Source organism: Leptonychotes weddellii, chromosome 14 (assembly GCF_054177405.1).
Source record: "Leptonychotes weddellii isolate Sample4059 chromosome 14, ASM5417740v2, whole genome shotgun sequence".
Taxonomy (NCBI): domain Eukaryota; kingdom Metazoa; phylum Chordata; class Mammalia; order Carnivora; family Phocidae; genus Leptonychotes; species Leptonychotes weddellii.
Genome location: NC_138382.1, coordinates 12550527 through 12577080, shown reverse-complemented (window position 1 = coordinate 12577080; position 26554 = coordinate 12550527). Strand labels below are relative to the sequence as shown.

The 26554-nt window shown below is 41.4% G+C and overlaps 2 protein-coding genes across 2 annotated transcripts in view; both read right to left on the bottom strand.

Annotated features, from left to right (window-relative positions):
• Positions 1-26554, bottom strand: part of ANXA1 (annexin A1) — a 403624-nt gene that overhangs the window by 318394 nt on the left and 58676 nt on the right. The gene's annotated exons all lie outside the window — the stretch shown is intronic.
• TMC1 (transmembrane channel like 1) overlaps positions 1-26554 on the bottom strand; it is a 118617-nt gene that overhangs the window by 39555 nt on the left and 52508 nt on the right. Inside the window, exons 7-9 of the mRNA XM_081804065.1 lie at positions 20453-20559; positions 17560-17658; positions 2220-2362 (exon numbers count right to left, since the gene is read on the bottom strand). Coding sequence (XP_081660191.1) covers positions 2220-2362; positions 17560-17658; positions 20453-20559 — 349 coding nt within the window. The remainder of the gene's footprint in view (positions 1-2219; positions 2363-17559; positions 17659-20452; positions 20560-26554) is intronic.

The window sequence follows — 26554 nt, the reverse complement described above, 5'->3', positions numbered from 1 at the left end:
TTGAATATTATAGTGATACGGAACCAAAAAGGAAAGAAGCACCATGCCATAAAGCTGAGATTATAAATTGGCAGGCATCCCTGACGTGGCCTACATCCCCTTCTATTAGCTCCACTCCTTATAGATGTTTATATATTTTAAATGGGTTAATGGGTTACGAAAAATCACCAAAAATAATTATCCCTTATTTCAGTCTATCATCTTACCCTTTGAAATCAGGTGTTTGCCTGTATCATCATATTTGCCCCTTCTCAACAACTGAGCAAAAGGTCAAGGTAGTTAATATTATTCTCTTTTTACAGATGGGGAAGCTAAGGGATAGCATTATGAAGTGATTTGCTAGACACTTTCCAGGAGTTAACCACGGAGGTAGGTCAAGGGCTTAGGTTCTCCGACTTCTCTCTGGTGCCCAAGCTAGGACTGTATGAGATATGTTGAATCACATAAAATGCCTTTATGTAGGTCAAAAGGGGTTGAAATCCAAGATTCCCACTGGTTTAACTGAGGGAGAAAATTACTTATTTGATTCATATGCCACCATCCATTTCTGCGCTGTCACTGAGCAAAAGGGTAGGGCTTCAAATCAAAATGGATGCTTGACAGATTGAAGTTTTGAATGGAGCTTCCCTGGCAAAATTGGGGGCTGTGGCTCCCAGATAAGGGAGCGTGAGCTGGGCAAGCAAGTCAGGAACACCCAGCATGCGGGAACCGACTGGAAAGAGAGGTGAGTGCCAAAAGAAGGAAGGGAAGGTCCTGAAGACAAACTTGGGATTGTAGCACACTTCTGTTCAGGGACAGCCCTAACACCTATTAAATGTTCCATGGACAGCTCTAGCCCTTACCCATAGAAGGAAAAACAATGCAACTACCTATGGAAATTCTTCCTTTTTCAAGGAGGCTGTAGATTTGAACCACTGTGTCTATGAGAAGCAACCTCCACGTATCGTTTGCTTTGCTGGGAGGTTGTAGAAAGCGACTGTTGCATTCATTCCTTTGCCTCGACTTCTTGCCTCGGTTATTCGGTCATTTTATGGATGCACGTGACAGTTTTCAATTATTCGAATAAGTGCCTCCATAAATCCTAAGCCAACAGGGTCACTGTAATGGAGCCTCTGCTAAAATGAAAGTCAGGAAGAAGGAGGGGATTGAAAGGGAGGTAGGAAGCAACTCTCTCGAAGCTCACAGGATAAGCCCACTACACAAGGGGGAAAAAATTACAGCAAGGGCCATACTATACTAAATAGCATGTATTACATTCTTTTTTTTTAAGATTTTATTTATTTATTTGACAGAGAGAGAGCACAAGCAGGGGGAGTGGGAGAGGGAGAAGCACGCTCCCTGCTGAGCAAGGAGCACGATGAAGGAATCGATAGGGGAGGATGACCTGGACCCTCAAGCAGAGGTTCTTTCCTGTGATGAAGCAAAAGGGCAATTCACCTTGTTCATGATCCAATAAAAGGGTCAGGACACTGATGGAGGTCTCTCAAGACTTCTAAGCTAGCTCAGAGAATTGGCTCATGGATTATGGAGATTACTCATAGCCCCACATGCAGGTTTCTGCCCTGTCTTTAATGGGTTGTTACCCATACATTTCAGGCAGGGGGGAAATGAACTGCAGCTTCATCAGTTCTTTGATGAAATTCTTCTCCATGCTCTCCATGCTCTAATAAATGTTCTTCCAGACAGACCATGATTCTGCAGTTGATCGTGACGGTCTCACTGGGGGCCATTCGTTTTCGCTATCTTATACGGCTGATTTTTTTTTTTTTTTTTTTTTTTTGGTTGAGTGGCTACTCTGGTTCTGTTTTGTTTTTTTAATGAGCAGAGAAAAACAGATTCTGCCTATTGAGCTGATTCTGCAACTTGCAAACTTCTCTGCACACAAAAAAGAGGGGCCAGCAGCTGTTTCCCTGGCTTGTTTGCAATATGGATTCATACCTTGAAGTTTAAAAAGGCGTATCTTCAAAATCTGCTTAAACACAGAGTAGGGGTGCAACCCAGTGAGATGATCCAAAGGCCTGAGCTTGTGTTCAACCCTTTTGTTTGGGGAATGTCAGAGTCTAACACTAGTGTTGGTATTAAAACTACATTTTATCTCTTACAGACTCAGTATCCTCTAGATATAAAATACAATAAAAATTACATCCAATTCTTAAATTAATTATACTATTTGATTCCAGATATCATGGCTCGCTTCCCAAGAGACCAGTGAAACTTACGCTTTAAGGACAACCAGAAAGCTGTATCCAATGCACATGATCCCCACCAGAAAATAGGAGAGCGGCAGCCTGAAATTCATCCATCCAATTGTTCGTTTATTGCCATAATAGCCATAAAAGAGGACAGAATATTGCGCCAAGCCCTAAAATCCAACAACATAGCCACTTAGCAGATGCTATGAAGAGCAACTCAAAGAAAAAAGATTGACTTTTAACAGAAACAACAAAATGGCATTAATTTTCAAACTTGGGAGTTGAGTCCTATTGTTTTTGTTTCGTAGAGCAAACGTTTCAGCTGCCACATTGATTGGCAGCCTCTTGGTTTACTCAAAATTCAGGGACTTCTAAATAGGCCAAATTTTTAACCAAATATAGGCTTGCCAAGCTGTGGAGCCATCACCGTGAAATGCCCATTGATTGAAACATCAAAACACACTTCATGGTGTCATTAGATTTACAATTTTAAGAGCTTGCTTAACATTTGGGGAGGATCTGAAACATGCTTCCTCAAAGTGTCATGGCAAGTTTCCACCTCCAGTCACCTGAACCACCATTAGATTGATTCTCCTCCAACCACAGAGGCCGTGTCTCAGCTCACATTGAGCAAAGGTGAAGAGCAGGTGAGAGGTCATGGGAACCAATCTGCACAACCTTGTACGCATCAAGACCATTAGAGCATTCTCCCAGAGCAAGCATGTTTATTGTGCAATTACGTGTTCTTTCCTTAAAATTACCTGCCAGATAATTAGAATTACCATGTCCCAAAGCTTCCTGAGGACCCCTCCCTCTTTATATGGGGAACATTGGCATATTCTGATGCTCTTTCCTCTGTCATGGTCTTCGTCTTTCTCTCCTCGAATTCACTGTTTTTCACTCTCAGCTTTGAAGCATGTTTCCATATTACTACATTTCCACTGCCCTGGCTTCCTTCTGACTTCCTCTCTCTGGCAATAACTTGAAATTACTGTGTTTTGTGAAGTGAGACAGTAATAACTTGCCAATGCAAGGCTTCCTCTAGAGATCAAGTGAGTCACCCTTGAGTCTTAGAAAGCCCAATTGGCTACCTTTAACATCATTTATACACAGCCAGGGACTTTAAGGCCCACTACTAAAAAAGTGGGGAGGCAGGGTGGAAGAGGAAGAGGAGAAAATCTCCTGGATGCTAATTCCCAGAAGGAAGATTTAAAAGAAGCAATTTAGAAAATTGCCTTAAACGGAGATCATGCCTAGCTCAAAACAGAGGCCAACAGAGATCTGGAAGAATTATTGCTTTAGAAATTTGCAGCAAGTTTATGTTTTAATACTGTGTATGAATTAGCAGGAAAAATCTCAGAAGAAAGAAAGAAAAAATCAGAAGAGCTCATGGGCTTTGAGTAGGGTCAGGATGGAATGAGTGGGACGAAGGTAAAAATGGAAGTGCTTCCCCACACCACACCTGTCCTTGTCTGCATTTTTTTTTCAGCTCAATAAAAAAGAAATCCTACCCCAAAGAAAATTCTGGGGCTAAAGAACTTGTAGAAACCTCAGACTGGGGAAGCACATGGGCTAATCTCATGCCCCAAATAAGAAACCACATAGGGAGTAATTGGTCAACTGCCCAAGACCCAGGAATCATCCCAGGAGAATAATCATTGGAAGGATCTCCCTCACCCAGTTCAATGACATCTTCTTGTTTCACATTCATCTAGTAAGGACTCTGCCTCCTCTCAGCTATTTGAAATCCAGTCTCTTTCTACTGTGTCCTAAACCTTCAGGCTGGTCTTCCTGTCCCAGAGCAACAATAAGAGAGCCTGGGAAGTATAGGCACTTGCCTCTTGTCTGGTTTAAAGATATCCTAAAGTGTTTATATTTTTCCCCATGAGTACAACACATATCATTTTCCAAACTCCTCTATTTTTCCCTGCAAACGACCCTCACCGCATTTCCTTGCCACTATCCCCGTGCTTGGTGATAATGCAATAACATCAATCAGTACATTTTGTTGAGCATTTAGCATTTGCCACACGTGTTCTCTCATCTCACAGAATCCTTACAAGAACCCTCTGAAGTCGCTCCTGTTAGGGGCAGTGGGTTTTCCTCCACTCTTGGTGCTGCCTTGCATGAGGGCAAGACCCATAACTGTAACACTCCCAGGTACTCCCCGCTTCCTTATGCTGTCCGTGGGAAGGAGAACCTTATCTGATAGCAGAGCATGGAAGAAGAAATGGGGATGATGCAGGCCACCTCTCTTCCCCCTCCTGAGACAGCACACACTGTGCCCTACCCCTGGAGGGAGCATCTTGTCCTGGGCTGGGGCGGCTGCATAGAAAGTTCTGGCTGTGAAGCTCACTTGCCCATAGAAAGATGCCACATTCTTTCATATCAGCTTTAACAATAATAAAAGTGGCATGTTGACCTCCATCTGTCTAATGTTTTGTCTTATTTCTGGTTAGCTCACAACCTGGTTAAACAAGGTCGGGGTGTTATCTACCATGATTCCCCCGCCCAGCAAGACTCAATAGCCTTATTTCTACTTTGCAGGTGAAGAAACTGATTTTTAGAGAGCTTAAGTAACTTGTGCACGCTCACATAGCCAGCAAGTGACAGTCTGAACTTGAACTGCGTCTGTCTGATTCAAATCCATATATTTCATAACTCTATAAGCTCTACTCCTTCTCCCAGGCTTTGCCTTCCACCCCTTGTATCATGCTAATGACATACCTTTCCAGTGAAACAAAGAAACGAGAAACCCTACCAACCCAGCAGGGCCTTTTGACCTACCCCCCTGGACTGATCCATGGTGGTGCCAGGACCTCTCGAGAAGGACCTGAACACCCCTTCTGAAGATTTCAGAGGGCCTCATCTCCACGTGCTTAAACATTACAACCTGACATCATTTTCTAGTTCATAATGGCAGCACCGGGATTAAAAGGCACCTCCAAAACAACATGAAAGGAGAAAGTAGATAGATAACAAGCATCTGGTATGCTTGTTAGGTTCATCTGGTGTGTGCACCATTCAATGGCTAGCACTTCATAAATATTAGATGGCAACCCAAAGGTGAAAAGGTTCGTTTTGGGGGGAATCCTGATGATTTCACAAAGGTTTCTTCAGTTTGCCTATTACGACATGTGCGATCAAGCATGTAAATAAAAGGGGCACCACTGAAGAACACAATTTTAAAAAGCTTTATCCAATCCATCTTCATAGCATATTGAAGGGTGACTTGAAACAGCCCTCCCCTCCCACCCCGCGGGCCCCCCACACTCCACACATCTTTCCCTTTCCCTTAAAACTCCAACAGCAGACATCTGGAAGCGACTAAAATAGCAATGACTTCTAGCCTAGCCAAAGTTCTATTCAGTTTCCATGTCAGCGCTCACGGCTTTCCCTGGGGGAGCATTCTCCCACCCCGAAATCTGTGACAGAGAAGTCACAGGCAGAGCCAAGTTTCAAATGAGCACGAAATATTCCCGTCCAACTCTGGGTTCCATGCTTGCGCATCGTCTATTAAGAGTCTAATTTCTGTTTGAGTGCCGCAGCTGGTCTAGTTCACAGTCACTGACACATTTCCCCAAGAAAGAGAATGTTTTGATGATGTCGCTAGGAATCAACTCATGTATTTGTTTATCTAACTAACTTTTTATTGAGAATTGACTATTTGCCAAACATGATACATAGATGGAGTAAGATACCGGATGGCCGAGGCCCCTAAAAATGTTCTGCATGCCAAATGTCCTCTTCATGAGTATCTGTCACCTGAAATTATATTAGAATCCACCCCTTTGGCGTTTCTCATGATGGCAAATAAAGAGTCACTGCGAAACAAGACATTCCATCCCTAGGACGGTAAATGAGTTTCAGTGTCCTTAGCAACTCTTTTCAGTTTGTAGTAACCGCCAGACCACTGTTTTATTAACAAAAAAAAAAAAAAAATCTTGAAGTCAAAACTGGTGGGAAAGGAAGATATGATTTCTGATTCTGACCATGCCTGCTAAGGGCATGTGAAGGAAGAGGGGCACCACACCGCGGGGTGTGTTCCTACCCTTCTCTGTATTGTTACCAGTCATTTATACCTTAGCGTTAAAGAAAGTTGCAAGTCTGGATGAAAGATAGGGCATGGCATCACTTAATATCTGATAAAGCGGAAATAAGCAAGGAGTGAGAAGGCTAACAACACTCAACACAAACCTCAACTAACTTCACAAGGACGTCAACTAGCCTGGCACCTATGTGTACGTGCTGAGATCCAGCCCATGGCCACCTTCCTTCCCTCCACCCAGACTCACCAAGTTTCCACCTCATGCTTTGATCACCATCAAGATTTCCTTTCTTTTTTGCTACAGCCCAGATCTGGGAGTATGAAACTGACACCCTATGGCTCTTAGCTAGGGAGCCCCTAGATTACAAAGAGGAAGACTCTTAGCTAGCCAGCATGTAGATTACAAAGAGGAAACTGAGCTGAGCCTTTGGAGAACTTCTAGTTTTCCATAGTTGGAATTAACTACCTGTCTACAGGACTGTAGTCCTGAACTCCCACCCTCAAAAAGCCATGAAGTAGAGAGTTGCTTTTAGTGCCCATCCATAGATCAGCTCCCTCGTGTCTCTGCCTCCTTCCCAGAGAACTCACATTGCTGGTGCCCCGTTCCCCTTTCTGGCTTGTGGATACCATGCTCTCTCTGTCAGGGCTCCCTCTTCTTCTTTTCTTGTCCCTCCAAGAAATGGATATTTTCATAACTTAAGTACCCATGAATAAGCATCAAAGAAAAGAAATTTTAATTAAACATCTACCACGTGCCAGGCACTGTGCTAGTGCTTTACACACACAACCTCATTCACTTTTTAACACCAGCCTGCTAGATAGGTATTAATACTACTATTTTACACACGACAACTAAGAGGCTCAGAGTGGTTGTCTTAATATCTCACAGGTGGTATGTGGCAGGATTCAGACTCAGGTCTGTCTAAATCCCATGAGTTCTTTTCATTATGTGACACTGCATTTTAAACTATGCTGGCTTCTGTAAAGAGTATTTCCATTTGTCTTTTCTGTGCCATGGTCAACAACTGACACTAATGTTGGGAATTCTAGATACTATGCCCAGTGCCCAATACACATCTTATTTCCTTGGATATCCCACAGAAACCTTGAACTCAAGAAGTTCCCCCAAACCTACTTCTTCCTCCTCTCTCAGGGAATGACATCACCAACCTATCTGTCACCTCAAGCAGAAACCTGGATATTTCATTATCTTCCCATTTCACCCGTAAGTCACATGCAGTTACTAGCTGAATCCTGTAGTTTCTGCCTCACGATCATATGTGACACTGATCTCTTCTGTGTACACCACTGCCATTCACAGGCCTCTCTTCCTCCATCTTACACCAAGTCCAACCAAGTCCATCTCATATTCACAAAGAACCTTCTAAAGGGTACCTGACCACATTTCCATCCTTCTTCAAAACTTTGTGCTCTCCACTGCCTATAGAATAAAGTCTGACTCCTTAGCAAAAGGAATGAAATTGTCCTCCTTGATTAGATCCCTTTTTGTATGACACACTCATCTTTAAGTATGCCACTCTTTCCCTAAACACCAGCTCTGCTGAATCACTCATGGGTATTGAGTGCATGACACCATTTCCTGCCTCCATGCCTTGGTGTGTGCAGGTTCTTCTGCTTGGAACGTTGTTCCCAGCTATCCTCCCCATTTCAGAGTCTAGTTTATTGCTACTCTTCCTTTAAAACCAGTTCAAACAACCTCTGTAAAGCCTTTACTGACCTCTAGACCCGAGCTACTTGTTACGGGGAAATGGTCATTTCCTTCAGATGCACAGAGCTCCACCTCATGAAACATTCCCCAGGCCCTCACTATCCCTCTACTCACTACCTCCCAGGGAAGGTAGAGTGACTTCTCAGATCCATACTTTTGAATGAATTAGCTGTACTTGCCTAGCCCAAATATAACTTTCTTCCTGTACGAAATAAACTTTCCCAGGATAAGATGGACTAATTTGGAGTCCCATATCAGCAGGACCATTTGGCTAAGAGTCTCAGATTATTTCTCCCATTTGGCCCCCAGTAGTAATGAATGTGAAGTGTTGGTGCCCATCTGCCTCCCCTTTCAAACAAATTATTCAGAACTCAGATGGAAAATAGAGTTATTGCTTTACTGGGTCCTCTCAGGTCTCCAATAAATGGAACTCCAGTAAAGTGTCACACAGAATCCTCCCTCCCTTATGCCTCCATGTGCCTAGGACATGTATCTGTTAGCTTGAGATTGTCACATCATAAGACAATTGTTTGTTTGCACATCCAATTAAACCAAAAGGTCTCTGTGGGCAGGGAAAATATATTAGTTATCTTTGTATTCCCAGCATCTCACATTCAATTTATGCTTGTGGAATGACTAAATGAACAGAAAAATTGCTTCTGGTGGTCATTAGCAATCCTCAGTGAGATTAAGCTCTTTCAAATTATCGTCTAAACCACCTTTTTCTGTTTTTCTTCTCTCTGCTCCCCATTTTAATAGAAGAGAGTAAATCATTCAAGACAGTAACATGATGATAACAATTTTATGTTGGGATTTAATGAATCAAAACACCAAGAAAGTGTCTGAGAGATACTAATACTGCCAAAACTCCTTAATTTTTTCTACTGTCTAATTGCCTAAAACTCTTAGAAAATAAGAAATTCTCAGTGCTATAAAATGAGCTTCTACATATAGTTTCTTCCCAAATGGAAAAATGGTCTTTTGTTTCACAAGGTAGAGATTAAAAGCATTATCTTACGGGGCTTTGTTGTTCAATTGACTTCTGGTCTTCTAAATCTGCCTACTAGTTCTTTAAAGTAATGAAAAATGAAGCATCATAAATTCATATATGAAGAGAGATGTATCTGGTTATATGGACACAGCCTGTACTGGGAATTACCTTACCTTATTTTATCTATCTTAAAAAGAGTTTTTGAACAAATGAAAATACAAAAAAAAAAAAAAAAGTAGAGAAAATAAACTATTTGAAAAAAATGAAGTTCAGAAAATTTCAATCCTATATGAGCAGCATATATTTTATTTCAAACATTTAAGATCAATGAATGTAATTAATTTCAAGTACAATGTATAAGTAAATAATATCTACTGGAGATACATGATGCTGGAACATGGGATAGAGTTTTTACAGAATTGTTTTCAAGTGTTTGTAACTTTAAATAATCTATTGTCATAGCAGAGGTATCAGACTCAAAATCTGGTGCCATTTGTTTGTATTATGGGATAACTTAATAGACTGTGAAGTTCTAATCTGACTCGATGGCTCAGCCTTTTATCTATGAGGTTGGCAACTAATATTTACATATCAGCAAATTCCTACCAGGCAAATCGAGCTCTTCCAAAAAATCTTAGTCTCTCCACTTTCTGATATTTATCGACACGTGATACTCTCACATATTGATAGATTCTTCCTTGGTGTCCTCACATTCAATTTCCTCCTCTCTGTTCTGTTGACCTTTTTAATTTCCAACTTTGATAATGCCACTACTCATCCACCACTTGCCTGAATTACTTTCAACTGCTCTGAGAAAAAATAAATTATCATGGCCTAGATTCTAGAGGGTCCCACACGTCTTGATACCTCTGTAAGGCCATCCACCCCGATGCCTCTTCATCTAGTTTCACTAACCTCCAGTCAGTTCCTTGAGTAGGGCAACCTTCTCCCAGGACCGGTCCTTTGACTTGCTATCCTCGTTTTCTAGAATGCCTCTCCCCTCTCCCAAATTGGGAGCTGATACTGACTCCTCAGAGCCCGATTCAAATCTTACTTTCTCAGAAAAATTTCTGCTCTCCTCTACCTCCCTCTCTTAGGCTGCAAACCAGGTCAGGATCTCTGCTACATGTTCTCTTAATACTGTTTACCTTTCTTCTGTAGTACTTGGCACAGTCATAGTTATGTTTATTTTTGTGATTATTTGATTACTCTACTAGACTTTGAATTTCTGAGGGCAGAGACCTAGTTGGGTTTTGCTCACCTTTGCTTAGTGCCTGCCACGCTACCTGGCATCTGGCAAATGTTCAATAAGTGTTCACTAAATTAATGAAAAGAAGATTTGGTTAGGTGATCACATCCAAAGAAGGGATGCTGTCTTCATGTCACAAGTATGACATCAGGATCATAGGCATCCCAAATTTTGGCAAAAAGAAAGGTCCACTTTGGTTTGGCCAGGTGCCACTTGAGGGAGATGGTGAAAACTGGAAGTGGTTGCTGAATTAAAGAAAGCACTGATAGAAATGAAGACCCTAAGGGATCAGTGTCCCAAGTCTACAGAATAAAAAGATACCAGGAAAGCTAAAAGCAGACCCAGGGATCTCTTCTATCACAAGCTATAGACATGTGTAAAGAAGTCCAGGAGTAGCAGATTAAGAGGCCTATGAGTGAGAGCAGAATTTGAGATGCCGCTTCTCTTAATCAAACCTAATGAGCTTATTAAACCAAAGCTACCTGTACTGAACATTGAGAAAGTAAAGCAAATATGGGAGCCAGGGATGAATAGCCTTTGGATGCTGTCAATCCCAGCACCACACGCCTGAGCAGCACCCACTCTGTTCAGTGAAGTCTTCTAAGGAGTCTCACCTCAGATACAGAAGAGAGGATCCCTACCCCTTCCATTCGTAGGATCTCTATTCCAGGGAAGAGCCATATGTCTGGGTGGACGTGATAATCTACAGGCTTAGCTTTGTCCCCAAGAGGCTTAGCAGTCTGGCTCGGGGTCATACGTTTGCCCTCACCAAAAGATTGTTTATCATCTAGGCATTCAGTCTCTGCTGAGCCAGCCCTAGGTGAGGCTGAGACGATGGCAGAAACAAAGACGTTATGTTGGTGTATTTGAAGCTTGTTGAAACTAAGAGCAGCACAGCACAGCAGTAACAGTTCTGATCCAAAGTAGAGGAACCAAGCTCACGTTTTAAGAGCCAACAGACCCCTAAAGCAGCCATACAGGTGTGCTGCTCAGATAGTGTTCAGGAGACGGCCTCCAGATGCCACCACTTTGGATCAACCAGCATGGAACAAAATGTGCTCGTCCTGAGACCACATCCTTCCTGGGGGCCCCTGATCCAGAATGATAAGAAATACTAGAGCCAGTGATATGGGATTTCTCTAATGGACATACTTTGCTTGGAGACGCACCATCAGCCTGGCCAAGACTTTTTCCAGAACTGTACTGCAGACTGAGACTCTTCCTACTTAATCTTCCCCCCTTCTCTCCCTTCACAGGAATCAGGCTGGCTTTGTTAACTGGAGACTCTCCCCACCTACTCATGCTCCCTCTCCCCTTCCTCATTTGTAGGTATTTTCCTCCAAAACATATCCTGCACCTAATATTGTCTTGATGTCCATTTCTTAGGAAACCTAAAATGAAGGGTATTTGCCCCTTCAAAGAAGAACTCTGGGCCCTGGTGGTGGCAATGTAAATTGGTATAGTCACTACAGAAAATGGTATAGAGGTTCCTCAAAAAATTAAAAATAAAAATATCGTATGGTCCAGTAATTCCATGGCTGGGTATTTTTCTGAAGAAAATGAAAAAGTAACTTGAAAAGATATTTGTATCCCCATGTCACTGCAGCATTATTTACAATAGCCAAGATACGGAAGCAACCTAAGTGTCTGTCAATGGATGAATGGATAAAGAAAACGTGGAGTGTGTATATATATAATATATATACATATTATATATAATGCAATATTGTTCAGCCATAAAAGGGAAGGAAATCTTGCCATTTGCAACAGTATGGAAGGACCCTGGGCATTATGCTAAGTAAAATAAGTCAGACAGAGAAAGACAAAGAATGTATAATCTCACTTGTATGTAGAATCTTAAAGAAAAAGAAAAAGAAAAAGAAAAAAACAAGCTCATAGATATAGAGAACAGACTAGTGGTTGCCAGAGGCAGGAGGTGGGGGATGGGCACAATGAGTGAAGGAAGTAAAAATGTACAGATTTCCATCTATAAAATAAACAAGTCATGGGGATGCAATGTACAACATGGAGACTACAGTTACTAATTCTGTCCTGCATATTTGAAAACTGCTAAGACAGTAAATCTTAAAAGTTCTCATCACAAGAAAAAGAATTCTGTAGCTATGTGTGTTGACAGATGTTAACCAGTCTTACTGTGGTGATCATTTCACAATATATACAAATACTGAATCATTATGCTGTACACCTGAAACTAATATAATGTTGTATGTCAATTATACCTCAGTAACAAAGGGGGTACTCTCTGAAAATAAAGATGCAGTTGAACTACTGAAATATCCCTTAAAAAAAATGTTGTTCCATATGTATATCACAAAAATATCTCTTCTAAATGTGGCCAGTACAATAAGAGATGAAGGAACTTAAGAGAACTGACATATGTCTGTGAGGAGACACTGTCGCTCTGGAAGATTATTATTTAGAAGAACTGTTGCTGCCGATAAAATCAGGAGTGGAACTGCTGTTTGAAAACATTCAGAGTGTCTGCAACAGTTTCCTCGGAGGACAGACTTCAGGGGTGATATATGGCACATGTGGGCAGGGCAGAAGGAATCAGCTTGGGGTGTGTTAGAAGTAAACGAACAATGTGACATTAAAATCAGCCCCATTTTACTTTGAGTTTCAGTACCTCCTCTAATTACCTGTTCTGTGTTTGGCAAACTGACCGACCTCTCAGAGTCCCAATTCCCTCAACTATAAAAAGATTATTGGGGCTCCTGGGTGGCTCAATTAGTTAAGCATCTGCCTTCAGCTCAGGTCATGATCCTGGGGTCCTGGGATGGAGCCCTGTGTCGGGCTCCCTGCTCAGCGGGGAGCCTCTCTCTTTACCCCTCCCCCAGCTTGTGCACATGCTTTCTCTCTTTCAAAAAAATAAATAAAATCTTCAAAATAATTTAAAAAATAAAAAGATTATTTTTTAAAGATTTTATTTATTTATTTGTGAGAGAGAGAGCTGGGGGGGTGTGCAATAGGAGCACAGGGAGAGGGACAAGCAGACTCTGTGCTGAGTGTGGAGCCCAATGAGGGGCCCATCCTGGGACCCCAAGATCATGACTTCAGCAGAAATCAAGAGTCTAATGCCCAACCAACTGAACCACCCAGGCGCCCCATAAGAGGATTATTGATCTTCATTCTGAAGGGTTGTTATGAAGATGAAATTTAATGTATGTGCCTACTTAACACATGATAGGTGTTAACTCTTCTCTTCTGTCCCTTCTAGGGCTTCATCCCACCAACATCTATGATGACCGTCAGAAAGGGGAGGCAGGGGCGCCTGGGTGGCTCAGTCGGTTAAGCGTCTGCCTTCGGCTCAGGTCATGATCCCAGGGTCCTGGGATCAAGCCCCGCATCGGGCTCCCTGCTCCGCAGGGATCCTGCTTCTCCCTCTGCCTCTGCCTCTCTCTCTCTCTCTGTCTCTCATGAATAAATAAATAAAATCTTAAAAAAAAAAAAAAAGGGGAGGCAAAGTTCACTCACCATTTAACCACACGCAATGTAAAAGATGTTCACAAGCTGGAAAACTGAGTGCATTTCCCTTTATTCACAACTCAAATCTTTACCCGAATGATCTCACCCTCTGCTATCAACTCAAGCTGCTTCCAAATACCACCTCAGCTCCTCCCTCTCTCTCACGTACAAGAATATCAAAGCTGTAATATTTTTCTCTTTATCATTCATACATCATTCTTGTGTCTCCAAGTATTTGCCAACAAAGACATCCTCTTCTTCCTGACCTAAACCTGTTCTTCCAATTCTACTGCTTCAAATAATACCATATGTGCCAATTCAATTCGTAGCATACCTATTAGACAATCTCCCTATTTCTTACTATTTTAACAAAATATGTTTTCCTCCAGATTAGTAAGACCCACCAGGAGGTACTCAATAAAAGGATCAAAAATATGGTGCCTTGTAAACTGTGACTTTGAGAAGCCATAAGACTGGCCAACCTGGCACCTATCAAATGGCATTTGTCTACTATTTATTAAAGGGAATTTTGATGAGTTATGACGTGTGGGGTTTTTTAAAAGATTTTATTTATTTATTTGAGAGAGAGAGTGCAAGCACAAGTTGGTGCAGAGGGAGAAGCAGACTACCCGCTGAGCAGGGAGCCTGACGTGGGGCTCGATCCCAGGACCCTGGGATCATGACCTGAGCCAAAGGCAGACGCTTTACTGATTGAGCCACCCAGGCGCCGCAAGTTATGACACATGTTTACAAACGGCAGAGCACTGAACTCCAGAGAGATACTTTGCAGGAGAGGGGTGTCCAGAGAGAAGTCCCAAGTTTCCAACAGGAGACTCACCTCCCCACCTCCACCTCAAAGGTTTTCGGACCCTTCACATCATATAAACTCCTCTACCACAAGAGGTCATGCTTGCATCTCTTTCACAGTGTTCTATAAATCTTTTTCTGCTTCTCTTCCCCTATATCTATATGGAATTGCTTAGCTACGCTGGCCCATTAACCTTTTTAGATGCAACAAACTAACCCATGGCTTAATTAGACTGTCCAGGCACTTGTTATCTCTGCCTCAGGCCTGAAACATGTCTTTTCCTCCTGGCATCTCTGGGCTCTTCGGAAGTGCAGAATTCTGTCTTTTGGGATCTCAAGGATATTCAGTTAATGATTTCGTCCATGATGCCATGATAGATAGAATACTGTGCTGTCCAGTTAGATCATCTTATAATACAGGGTGGGCACCTCTATGAGGTCACAGTTCAGAGGACCAAGTAAAAAACTTGGGCAAGAGTAAATATTGAACCTACCATTCTATTTGCTAATTTGCAAATTGTGTGTCTTTTATGAAAGGTGAAAATGGGATATGTTTCAACTCCTTCTCCCCATTGAGATAGCTATGGCATTGAAGGGAGTCAGTCTATGTTCTGGAAACAATCACTGAGAATGTTGTTGGAAATCAATGCAGCAAAATTACTGATGTGACACTGGGCATAGAAAGAGTACTAGATTAGGAGCCCCTCAATAGCTATAAGACCCTGGACATGCTTCTGTGACTCAGTTTCCCTCATTTTATAATGTGAAACATGGGATGGAAGAGCTCTAAAGGCACTCCTGTCTCTAAAAATCTCTTATTTAATGATACATGCCAAATAATTGAGTGGTTACAGTATGCAGAAAAATTAAGAAAAGCTGTAAATGAATAATATCACTTTAGTAACTTTCTTATTTTTTTCTTGGCCATTTATATTCTCTTATTGCTTTAGAATTGCTTTTAGGCAGGCCAAGAACTATAAAGGAAAATGAGTATCACAGACTACTCTGGTTTCTGTCTTCCTCTATCCACCTACAAATAGTATTTCACCAAACTGAACATGAGAGAGCTATCAAGGGCAGTAATAAAATCCTGGTAAGCCCATTTACTGCCCAAACCCTCTCTCCTGGTTTCCTCCTGTATCCACCTGTTAGAGCCTCTGGTTTGCCCCTTAGAGCTACCTTCCTCTTTTTTTTTTCCCCCAGCTGATTAATATCTTTCAAATCCCTAATGGACTTTTCCCCCCAACTTTTTTATTTCAGTTAGTTGACAAATTTATAAGTGCTTAAACTTTGTTAAATATATGTCTACAAATCTAAAAACCTTTTGTTCATACTTCAGTTCTTCTTTTCTCTGGTTTGACTCAAACATCAGAAAATGCCAATGACAACCAGACTGGAAGTTTATTATCTTGCTAATCAGAAGAAGAGAGTGAGATGTAAAAGCAGTTTCAGGCGAGCATAGTAAAAAATTATTATCTGAAATTTAGAGAGAGGGTCAGGAGAGAGAGAGAGATGGATGGGCGATAATAGAAAAGAGGAATAAAAGATAAGTAAAATCTAACTCAGAGGTCATATCCTTCATAAATCCTAGACCTTCCCAGGCAAAACTAACAACTACTAACTCAGGGCTCCCCAGTGTCTTTTTCTTTTTTTCTATTTTGCTTGTGTAGCACATAGCATGTGGTATACTAGTTGACTATCTTCTACCATCATGAGTGCCTTGAGGTCAAGGATCATATCACCTTTATCTTTGTAAAACCAGTGCATGCTTATATTCAATACATAAATGTTGAATTGAAATGAAAAGTGAACTGACAGGGATGATTGGAGATTCCAAATGCCACAAAATCAGGGCTACCACCATGCCTTATGCTTATTCTCTAGCTTGGCTTGCTTACTCAGAGACTGGGAACCTTTCCTAAAGTTTACATTTCCTGGAACTGCTCACATAAATCAATTTCTACAGCTCTTATCTCAAGGCTGTACAAATCCTCCCCTTACTCAGGATTGTCAGTCAATAAGATTCATTAAGCCTCTGTTGGTTGAGTATCAAATTAAGGGCTTCAAAGAAGATGTAACAGATATGATCCCCTCTTTAGGGAGCTCACAATTTAGGGGGTTTGAAGGTAGAATTCCAAACATCTATGAAATATACCTATCAATACTATGACTGTGAAGAGTGTTTATTAGTTTTTCTCTCATTCTTTTATTCCCCAGGCTACATAAAATCTTATTCTCATTTGCTACTCTCCCAAAATTCCTTGAATTATCAATTCCCCAAAGTCTACCTTGCTACTTTCTTATCCTCTACACTTTCGAACATCTCTGATCTGGTCGTTATTTTAAAAAGAATCTGTGGGACTGAGGAGTTGCCACAGACTTGAATCAGACTCCGAAACGATTTTTCAATGGGTAAAAATGCATCTCTGTCATAACAACCATCCCCACCCAGGGCAGCTCAAAGAGTAATACTATTCTTGTACTACAGTCGAGTAATGCTCATAGGAGTACCACAATTGAGTGTACTCATTTTAGTATTATTTAGAAGTTAGAATCCAGTACTGTTTTGTATTTAATATTTAGCTTTATTTATTGAATAATTACTGAATAGTACTGAGTCTTCAGTAATACTAAATAGATTTGTTTAGGAAACAAAGAGGTTAATACAAAATGTTAAAGCTCTAATTCCCTAAGAATCCTACAAGATTTTTCAAAAAGCACATTTGCAAACTCTTCCTTTGTTCTTTTCCAAAGCCAGAGATAAAGAAGCCTTTGATCACTGAGTTCACCTTCATTCAGTAGTCTATATTCCCATTTAATCTTGTTATCATATTCTTAAGCCAATCCTTTTTTTCTCTCTCTCTCTCTTATTCCCTCCCTCCCTTCCTCCTTCTCCCTCCCTTCCTCCTTCCTTCCTTCCTTTACTATTTTTTTAGCAGGGGGCATGTATGTATCTCTTTAAGACTTCCAACCAGCCCCAGAGGAAGAGGCCATGGGGTTTCAGAGAGTAAGGAAAAATCTGTCCTCCTACCAACACAGTTGTGGGGAGACACTTACACTGAAGTCGTACAACACACCAAAGTTTGCCGCAGATGCCTCTTCAGCTCTGGGAACTGTTTTCCTAGGTAAACTGCCATATGGCAAACCCCAGAGGTACTATACAGAGAAGCAAAGAAAGCAGTTAATAATTGGAAACAAAGTCTGATCCACACATGTGATCACAAATGGTTTTGTTTAAAAGCACTACTTACACATTTTCATGGCGACTCTGTGGGTCTTCACGTGGGGTCCCATTTTCTGGGAATCGACTACTAAATCCAGAGTGAAGAACAAAGGGAGTGCTAAGAACCCTGCATGCTAAGTTCAGTGGACCACCAGCAGTTGGGCCAACCACATTGCCCAGAGGCTTGCTGAGAAGCCCCACTACCCACCACCACCTCCAAACTGGTCTCTTTTAGGGGAGGTCTGGAGAGGAGAAAAGAGGCCTTTGGGGGAACTATAGTGTTCCAAAAAAAAAAAAACCATATTACCCACATCTTCATATGGGGTTACCTCTTAGGGGTGGGGGTGGAGGGAGATTCCCTCCTTCATGTTAAGGAAGAGAAGACTCAAGTGAATCAATCGCTCATACAATTTGAGCATGTCAAATAGGAGGAATGATTGTACCCTGATTGTATTTGTTTTACCACTAATTCAGGTTTGCTGCCCTGATCTTATGCTACCAGATTCAAAGAGGAGTTTTTAGGGGCAGAGCCAGCCAGCGAGGCAACATGAATAGGGCTCTAGCAGGTGCCTGGCGAGACCTGGAAAAGGCACCAGGGCAGGCACATGGCTTGCCAAGCAGATGTTGCTTCTTATGTAACATGAAAACTTTCCTTCCTTGGGGCTGGGGATGGAGGATGAATGGTGGCTGGAAGCCTGGGTGCCAAGCTTGACTGGACAAGGGCTGGAAGTCAGCCCCTACTCCTACCCTCCATACAAGCGGCATGGGATTCATGGAAGCTTCTTGACTTCCTAGGACTGAACAGAGCAGAAGGTGGGTCCTACCCATGTGGTCTCACCCCAAAGTTGGGGGCCACAAAGGACAAAGAAGATTAAGGTCTCACGCTTGCCCAGGGATATGGGAACTTCGGGCAAAAGGGCATCTGCTTCGAAGGAATGCTGAATGAGGCTGGGTGGGAGGAGGCAGAGGAAAATGGAGCCTTGTTGCCAGGAGCGGACCAGCCCTGGCCTCTGATGGCTCTGTAAAGCTAACACATCCTCCCTTGTTCTTTTGCTGGAGCTGGCAACCATTGCCCAGAAAACAGGATGCCCCTCAGCATCTAACACAAACCTGTAAGAAAGCATCCAAAGACAATACGCTTCTTCGTTCTAGGAATACACTCCATCAGGCACAGATTGGCTCCCTCCACTCTCTATCAGGCATTCTGTAATTTCATATAGGTGGAGTAAATCCAGCCACAACCTTTCACTTCCATGGCGGTTGTGTGGTGTGGGGAGACAAGAAAGCACAGCTGATAGAACTCCACAGAGATCCTGAGTCTGACACTAAGGGGCATCATAATAGCCAGTGAAGGAGTTTCGGGGCTCCTTAGAGAGATGAGCAAAAAGAAAGCTGGGGTTAATTTGAAATTGATGACATGCATTCTGTCTCGTCGCCTGAAAGTTTTCACTTGAGAGATGAACTATACAGGACTTCTGATCTGCGTTCACTGCCTCCTAGGAGCCAGATAGCCATAGAACCTCCCAAATTATCTCAGGGACTGTAAAACTAATGGATTAGGTTGCAAAATCTTGGGACGAAGGGTACAATCAAGGTACTAGACCCAGAACAGCATAAAAAAACCTCACTCTGAGATATCGGTTAAGCCCAATAAGCAATGTGTAACTCTGTTTCCACAGTTTTAAATGGGGAAAGAAAACTCTTCTATAGTCTACCTCATAAATTTGTTGTGAGGCTCAGTAAGTAAAAGAAGTGAAAGTGTTTTTGCACTGTTAAAAGCTAAACTTGTCATGAATATAAGGAATTATTAAGATTATTATGCCCGTGGGGAGGCTTGATACAGAAACTGGCTCTGATTCAAAACCATGGGGATAACAAGTCACTCAAAACACTTAGTTTTGGCTGTGGGCAATGCTGTTCTGAACAAATTGGCTTTGAAATAATGGTACCTGAAAAGACCCTTTGTAGCTTGAGTAAAGCCCGACCTGACTTTTGTATAAGTAAGCATCCAAGGGTCAGAGTCCTTTAACTTCTTGTGGATAAAGGCTCCAACCTCAGTCCTGCTTCTTGGCCTTAGTTGATGGACTAACCCTACCACCCCACCAATCAGCTCAGGGCTTTGGCATCTTCAATCTGGAAGCACTATCTGCTTTCCTCTCCTCCCTGACCTTGATCCTAAAAGACCCCACCCCACTGTGTATGTGTACATGTGCGTGGGGGGCGGGGACGTCTGGTTTACCTTACTTTACATCTGGAAAAAAATTGCTCCCTTTGTGTTTCTTCAGATCGAAAAGCTAGATGTCTTGAGTTGCAGTAAGAAGCATTTCTTTCAAAGCAAACTTGTTACAATAAATACAATTCACAAGGTGTCAAAGCCTTCCTTTTGAGCAATTAACATTTGAGCACGGGGACCACCTTGGGAATCTGATAGAAGCCGTGAACCATTCCACAGAAAAATGTATATTTAGACATACACACAACATTTTATATATGATTTCAGGAGGCTTATGTACCCTTTGGAGCAAGGATTAGGATCTTTGGCCCACGGGCACCATTTTGAGGATTAACCTTGTTGCAAGTGCTATGACTCCAAGGGCGGATATTGCCAGTTAATCGTGCTGTTCTTCAGAAGAGAAAAGAAATTTTCTAGGACAGTGATCACATGAGAAAACTGTTTCAGCTTTTGTTTTGTTTTGTTTTTTTGTAAACTGAAAGTCAGATTCTTACCTCTGGCAGCATGATGAGGCTGAATGTCAGGATGAAGAGAACCATGTTTACTCCATACATCCATCTCAAGAAGAGGAAGTACGAGGCCACGGAGGAGCCAAACTGACCTATCAAAAAGGAAGTGAAAATGTTGAAAGACAGGTCAGAACCAAACGAAACAAAAGCTGTGTCTTGGTGCTTTCAAAAATAAATCTGCTCATTGCAACACATCGGTCCTTTCCACATTGACAGTCTTCAGCATTCTGTTTCTATCCAGGAAGAGAAAATGTTATTGGTAACGGAAGTGCTGTCTACTGTGTGGATGCAGTTGTGTAGAATGACTGTGACCCTACGCCTTTAGGGCCCATCCAAGGGAGAGCTGCCTGGGGCTTAGCACCTAGGGTTGCTAGGTGAAAGCCCATTTTATTCCCGGAGCTAGTAAGTTAATAACATTAAGTCGAGCGAATACGTGTAAAGTGGTTACCACAGGATCTGCCACTAGTTAGCTACCATTATCATTATAATCACTGCACTTCTGCCTCCTTTCTCTCAGGCAGCAATGCCTTTCTCAAAAGCCTTTCGCACATCCTTCAGGGCCAGCTGGCCTGCAGACCCTCCTGGGCTATTTGTCTGCATCGCTGGCATTTTTTAGGTACAGCGCAGGAGCTGAAGTTCATTCACTCACTCTTCACATACTTCCAGTATTTTCCCTCAGGAATTACCTTAGATGTGAAACACAATGTCACAGACGGGGTTGCTGCCCAAATACAGTTTACGTTTTGGTGAGGTATGGAAACAACAGAGAGGCAGGGATTTTAAAAATAAATAAATAAAATACATGTATTTATCCCAATGTATGTGCTATATGCTATTATATAGCATATTATATGTATGTACAGTATGTGTCATATTATATATTCTATATGTACAATATATATGTATATTCAAATACATTGTATAATATCTGCGTATTATGTATGGTATATCTTATGTGCATGTAGCATATATATGATATGTAAAATCACATATGATGACATTATTATAACAATTATACATGTACCTAATATGTAATTATACATACAATTATAACAATTATATAACAAATATAAAACAATCATATATACCAGATAGGTCCTAGTGAGAAGAAGGTAAAATACTGAGAAGGTTGCTTTCAATAAGCTCGTTGAGGAAGGTGTATCAGAATGGGTAACCGTCGAGCAGAGGTCTGCAGTTGGAGGTCTGCAGTTGGAGGAAGAGGCAGCAAACGCTCAGGCTGGGGAAGAGCAGCTCAAGCGGAGGAAAGAGCGAGAACAAATATCTGGAGGCAAGTGAGAGCTTAGGACAATTGAGGAACCAACCGAAAGACTATGTGGTTGGAGCCCAGTGAACAAGGGAAAGCGGTGACAGTTGAGGGATGAAGAGACAAGCCAAACCACACTGTATAGGGCCTCCTAAAGACAGGTAAAAAGTGAGACTTTTATTTTAAATGCGGTGGGAAAGTCGCCAACAGGTGCTAAGCAGCAGGATTGGGTGTGGGGGCGGGATGGGAAGTACACTGTGGCCTTTAAAGTCTCTTCAGCTTTGGGAAACGAATTGGGAGGGGACAGGCAAGAATGTGCCATCAACATGCACGTGCCTCAGTGGAAAGTGATCTGTCCAAATTGTCCTTATTGAGAAAAAAATTAAAAAACAAAACAAAACAGGGGTGCCTGGGTGGCTCAGTCGAGCCCCGCGTCGGGCTCCCTGCTCAGCGGGAGGACTGCTTCTCCCTCTCCCACTCCCCCTGCTTGTGTTCCCTCTCTCTCTGTGTCTCTCTTTCTGTCAAATAAATAAATAAAATCTTTAAAAAACAAAACAAAACATTATCTTAAATCAGAGAATGGAAGAGGAAGAAAGACCAGGAATTTGGAGTCTCAGGTGGCGATTTCATTGATTAACAAAAGCCCAACTTTCTTTGATTATCGCTTAAAGTTCAACCCCAAGGTGCTAGTTTTCTTCCCGATTCCCAGTTCCCCTTTGCAGCTGCCCAAGAAGAAATGATAAACATCCGCGGCCACCCACCGCATCAGGCCCTTTTTCCTGACTCCTTCAGCAAAACACCTCCGGGGACCAATGGCTTTCTTGGCCCTCTGCCTTTGCAGCATCACCGGCAGGGAAACATTATTGCAGAAAGAAGGAGGTTCAGGGGAAGCAAATTCCAGTCTCCGCTTAGTAAGATGAGGCTGACATCACACGAGTCATGCTTTCGTTTCTGAAACTTAGTCTATTCGTTAGGAGCCACCTTGCTTATTCCCACAACACAGTGACAATTTTTATAGAAACTGAAAAAAAAAGTCAGCGTCTAAACGGACATTTAAAAAAAAATCAATTATTTTCAAGTCTGAATATTTGGATTCATTTCACTTTGTAGAGAAAGGCAGAGTTCTACTGGATTTCTAAAAGGGAATGGTTTTGATAAACATGCCCATAGGTGCTGTAACCAGATGCACGGGTCCATCTGCAGAAAGGCTACGCAGATCTGCCCCTCCCGGGACATCTGATCATCCACCTGGCTCCCAGTGATTTCAGATCATTTCATGGCTGTTATCTATGTTCTCTAGTAACAACTGCCCTAGCCCGTCTCAGCCAGGTTCATTTGTCATGTTTTATTGAAGGCACTGCTTGCTAGTCATTACAGTTACTCATTAACTGGAGAAGGAACTTTATCTCTAGGTATCTGGAGCAAGCTTTTCCCTGAAACACACAGGAGATCTTCTGGTATAGAGTCCCAAGCACTGGATGCTGACTCATCCTTTCCTCCTTCCCCATCCCTCCCTCCATCCTGCCCTCCCTCCCTCCATCCCTCCCTCCCTTCCTTCCTTCTTTCCTTTCCCACCTTCCTTCTTACAGTTTTGCTCTTCTCATTAGCACCCACGGCCCATTTTCTCTCAGCCCCCATACACAAACCCTAGCAAATGAATTTCTTAAATTGAGTACAGAGTGTAAATATACCTAAAGGCAAAAAAGAGGAGCACATTATAATGTTTCAGAAAGTCTCCCCTCCCCCATATATAATCTATATTCATTATGGATGAAATATCTTTTAGACTCCAAAGCTTTCAGGCTGCATCTTTTCACAACTATTTTATTGGAAGTAGAGAAGTCACGATTAAGCACCCCCCTCCTTTTTTTCTTTCTTTTTCTTTTCTTTCTTTCTTTCTTTTTTTTTTTTTTACAGAATCCTAAGTCTAAAGGAAATGAATTTCAGGAAAACAGATTTCATTAAAATTAATGATTGTACAAAAGACCCAGACACAGGTCAAAGAGACCAAGAAATCCAGAAGACATTATTCCTTCTACAGAACTCTTACCAATGGCAGAGGGCAGAGGACAGTAACAAAAGAAAGACTGTAAAGGAAAGAACACAAATCAACTGGTTGGCATCCAAGCTCCAAAGGACCTTTCCCTGTCTCAACACAAATAATAAAAAAATAAAGAAAGAATGAAATAAAATAAAAAAATAAATAAAAAAGGAGAACTCTTCCCTCTTCACATCCATTTATCCTAGTGGTTCTATCTGATCAGAGGTAGGTGGCTAAATCTGGCATTGACTGAAAAGAGAAACCTTCCTAAAGTGTAGCTAAGAGATCGTAATTAAAAGGAACAGTCATTCCGTGTGCTTCGTCTCTTAGATAAAATTGTTTCATTCTTGTAAAGAACAGGAATAAGGAGGAGAAGTAGCAGTAGTAGTAATAATAATAGCTGATATATCTTGCTGGTCAATTATGCATACCGTAAACTTCTCCAGCATCACTCATTTTATTGCTTTTGGAACCCGATAAGATTAAGTGTTATTAGTCCCACTGTGGATGGGGACCAAAAACCTAAACACAGCATTTGACTGAACCAAGACTTGATTAATAATAGCAATAGCTAACATTTAATGAATTTTGTTTCAGACACCTATTTTGATCTTGTGTATTAATTCCTTTAGTCATCATGGAATTCCTGCAAAAAGAGAATTCCTATACGCTCACTTTACAGAGACTTAGGCCCATGGGTTATACAGCTAGTAAATGATGGAACCAGGGCTACATAGGGAGTTATGTAGTAATAGGTAGTAAATGATGGAGCCAGAGTTCTAAACTAGGCAGCCTTGATCGGCAGGCGTGTGACTCCAAATCCAGATCTCTCTTAACCACAGTACTATATTGCTACCCAAGTAGAATCATAATTACACTATTTTTTAAAAAATAACTATAGTATATGGAATAAATAAGCCATGAATGTGTATGTCTGAAAAAACATAGGCATTATCCACCAATCAGCTAAGGCCATTCACATTCATAAATTGGGCTGGTGCCCAGAAATGACCAACTCTTTTTTTCTTTAATCTGACTAATAAATTCTGTTTCCATAATGAATTATTAATACAGTAAAACAGAGTCCTTGGTACCTTTTCAAGTGAGGCCTTGTAAGCTTATGCAATATTCTTGTTGCTGAATTTTCTGGCATTTCTTTTAAATTAAGGTTAAAGTTTCACCTCTCCCTCTGGTTATTTATTATTAAGGCAAAGTAATTTGTAGTCTATCATCATGTATAATTTCCTCTTGAACAGATGGGTGATAAGACAGGCAGACAAATATGAGCATTTCTAAGTGGGAAAAGACCAATTAAATCACCTGCTGTATGAGCACAGTATAAATACCATCTTGTTAGGCTAGGACATGAAGCATAGTTGCTTTTGAACTGGTTTAGGGGAATTAAATGTGGCACATTTGATTTGCATTTTCTGCAGCTCTTAGGCCAGTAGAGAAACATGAGGTTTAAACTCTGTTCTTAGGGTTGTCTCTCTGCAGATCTTTCTGGTCCGAAAAATAGGTCTGTCACACCTATTTCGATGCCATACTTTATTATTAGGAAGAAATAGATTTCAGTTCTGAGAAAGACTTGTAATCTCCAGCTTGAAGGACATTCCATGATTTAATCCATGGTTTTGATAACAATTCTGGAGTCACAATGGATATAGATGATATTTCCTGGGAGTACAAATACACAGCTTTTTCAGCAAAATACGTAATGAAAAGTAGTTAATAAAGTTCATCCTTGTGGGTAATCCTGGGGTTTTTAGCATGGCTTCTTCACAAGGCTGGCATGGCAGTAAAATTCCACAGCATCCCCACATGATGTAGAACTTCACAGCATCCCTTTGCGGCAGGAATGATCAAATCCATTTTTGATGTGAAAAAAAAATTGGGGAGTCCTCAAGTGAGTACCTGGTCCACACTAGCAAAGGGATCCAGGCCTTACTGGAATCAAGATGGGAAACAGCATGAGTTTTAGACTTGATTTAAGTCCACCTCTCGATTCTGCCAATTATTAGAGCTTTATGGAAACTCAGAGAAGTCTGGTAATTTGGGACTTCTTTAAAACCACACTTACAAAAATACTTGTTCAGTATTATCTAGAGATTGAGCAGAGAATGAGGGCAAATGGATTAGAAAGACTTCAGAATGGAGCTTAGCTGCTCCTGTTTTAAACATGCCTCTGACCACAATCTGAACTTTCTTCATGATTTAATTGCTTATATTTTATGACCTGCCTTCCCCACCCACATGCCTATTAACACAATTGGATGTAAAATCAAGCCTCGCCTGTCTTTGTCAGCATTGTATGCCCTGGAAAACAGGCCTAATAATGGCAGGCACTCAGTGAGTATTTGCTCAATTAATCAGTCCAGTCAAGTTTATTTTGAAGATTAAATGAGGTATTACATGTTAGATTATTCTGACTTTCAAAAGGAATACAATTATTTCTGAAACTTCTGTAAGATTAAGTGGTCATTTCTGTAAGAGAAAAGACTTGGTATTATTTTAAAATATGAAATACGTATTTTATAAATAGGGTACATGTTTAATCTGCTTTTTTCTAAGAAGAACTGACATAGAAGGTAAATTATGCAGGCCTCTCTTACTGTAAGTCTGTTTTTCATTTAACTGTTTCAACGATTTATCACTCAAAAGTATAAAGAACTTCATCTGCTTACATATAAATCTCAAACTGATTGTAACTTCTAAATCATAGAATGTTGGGTTGGAAATTGCCTTGTATAGAAACGAGTTAAACCCCAAATGTGGAAACAGA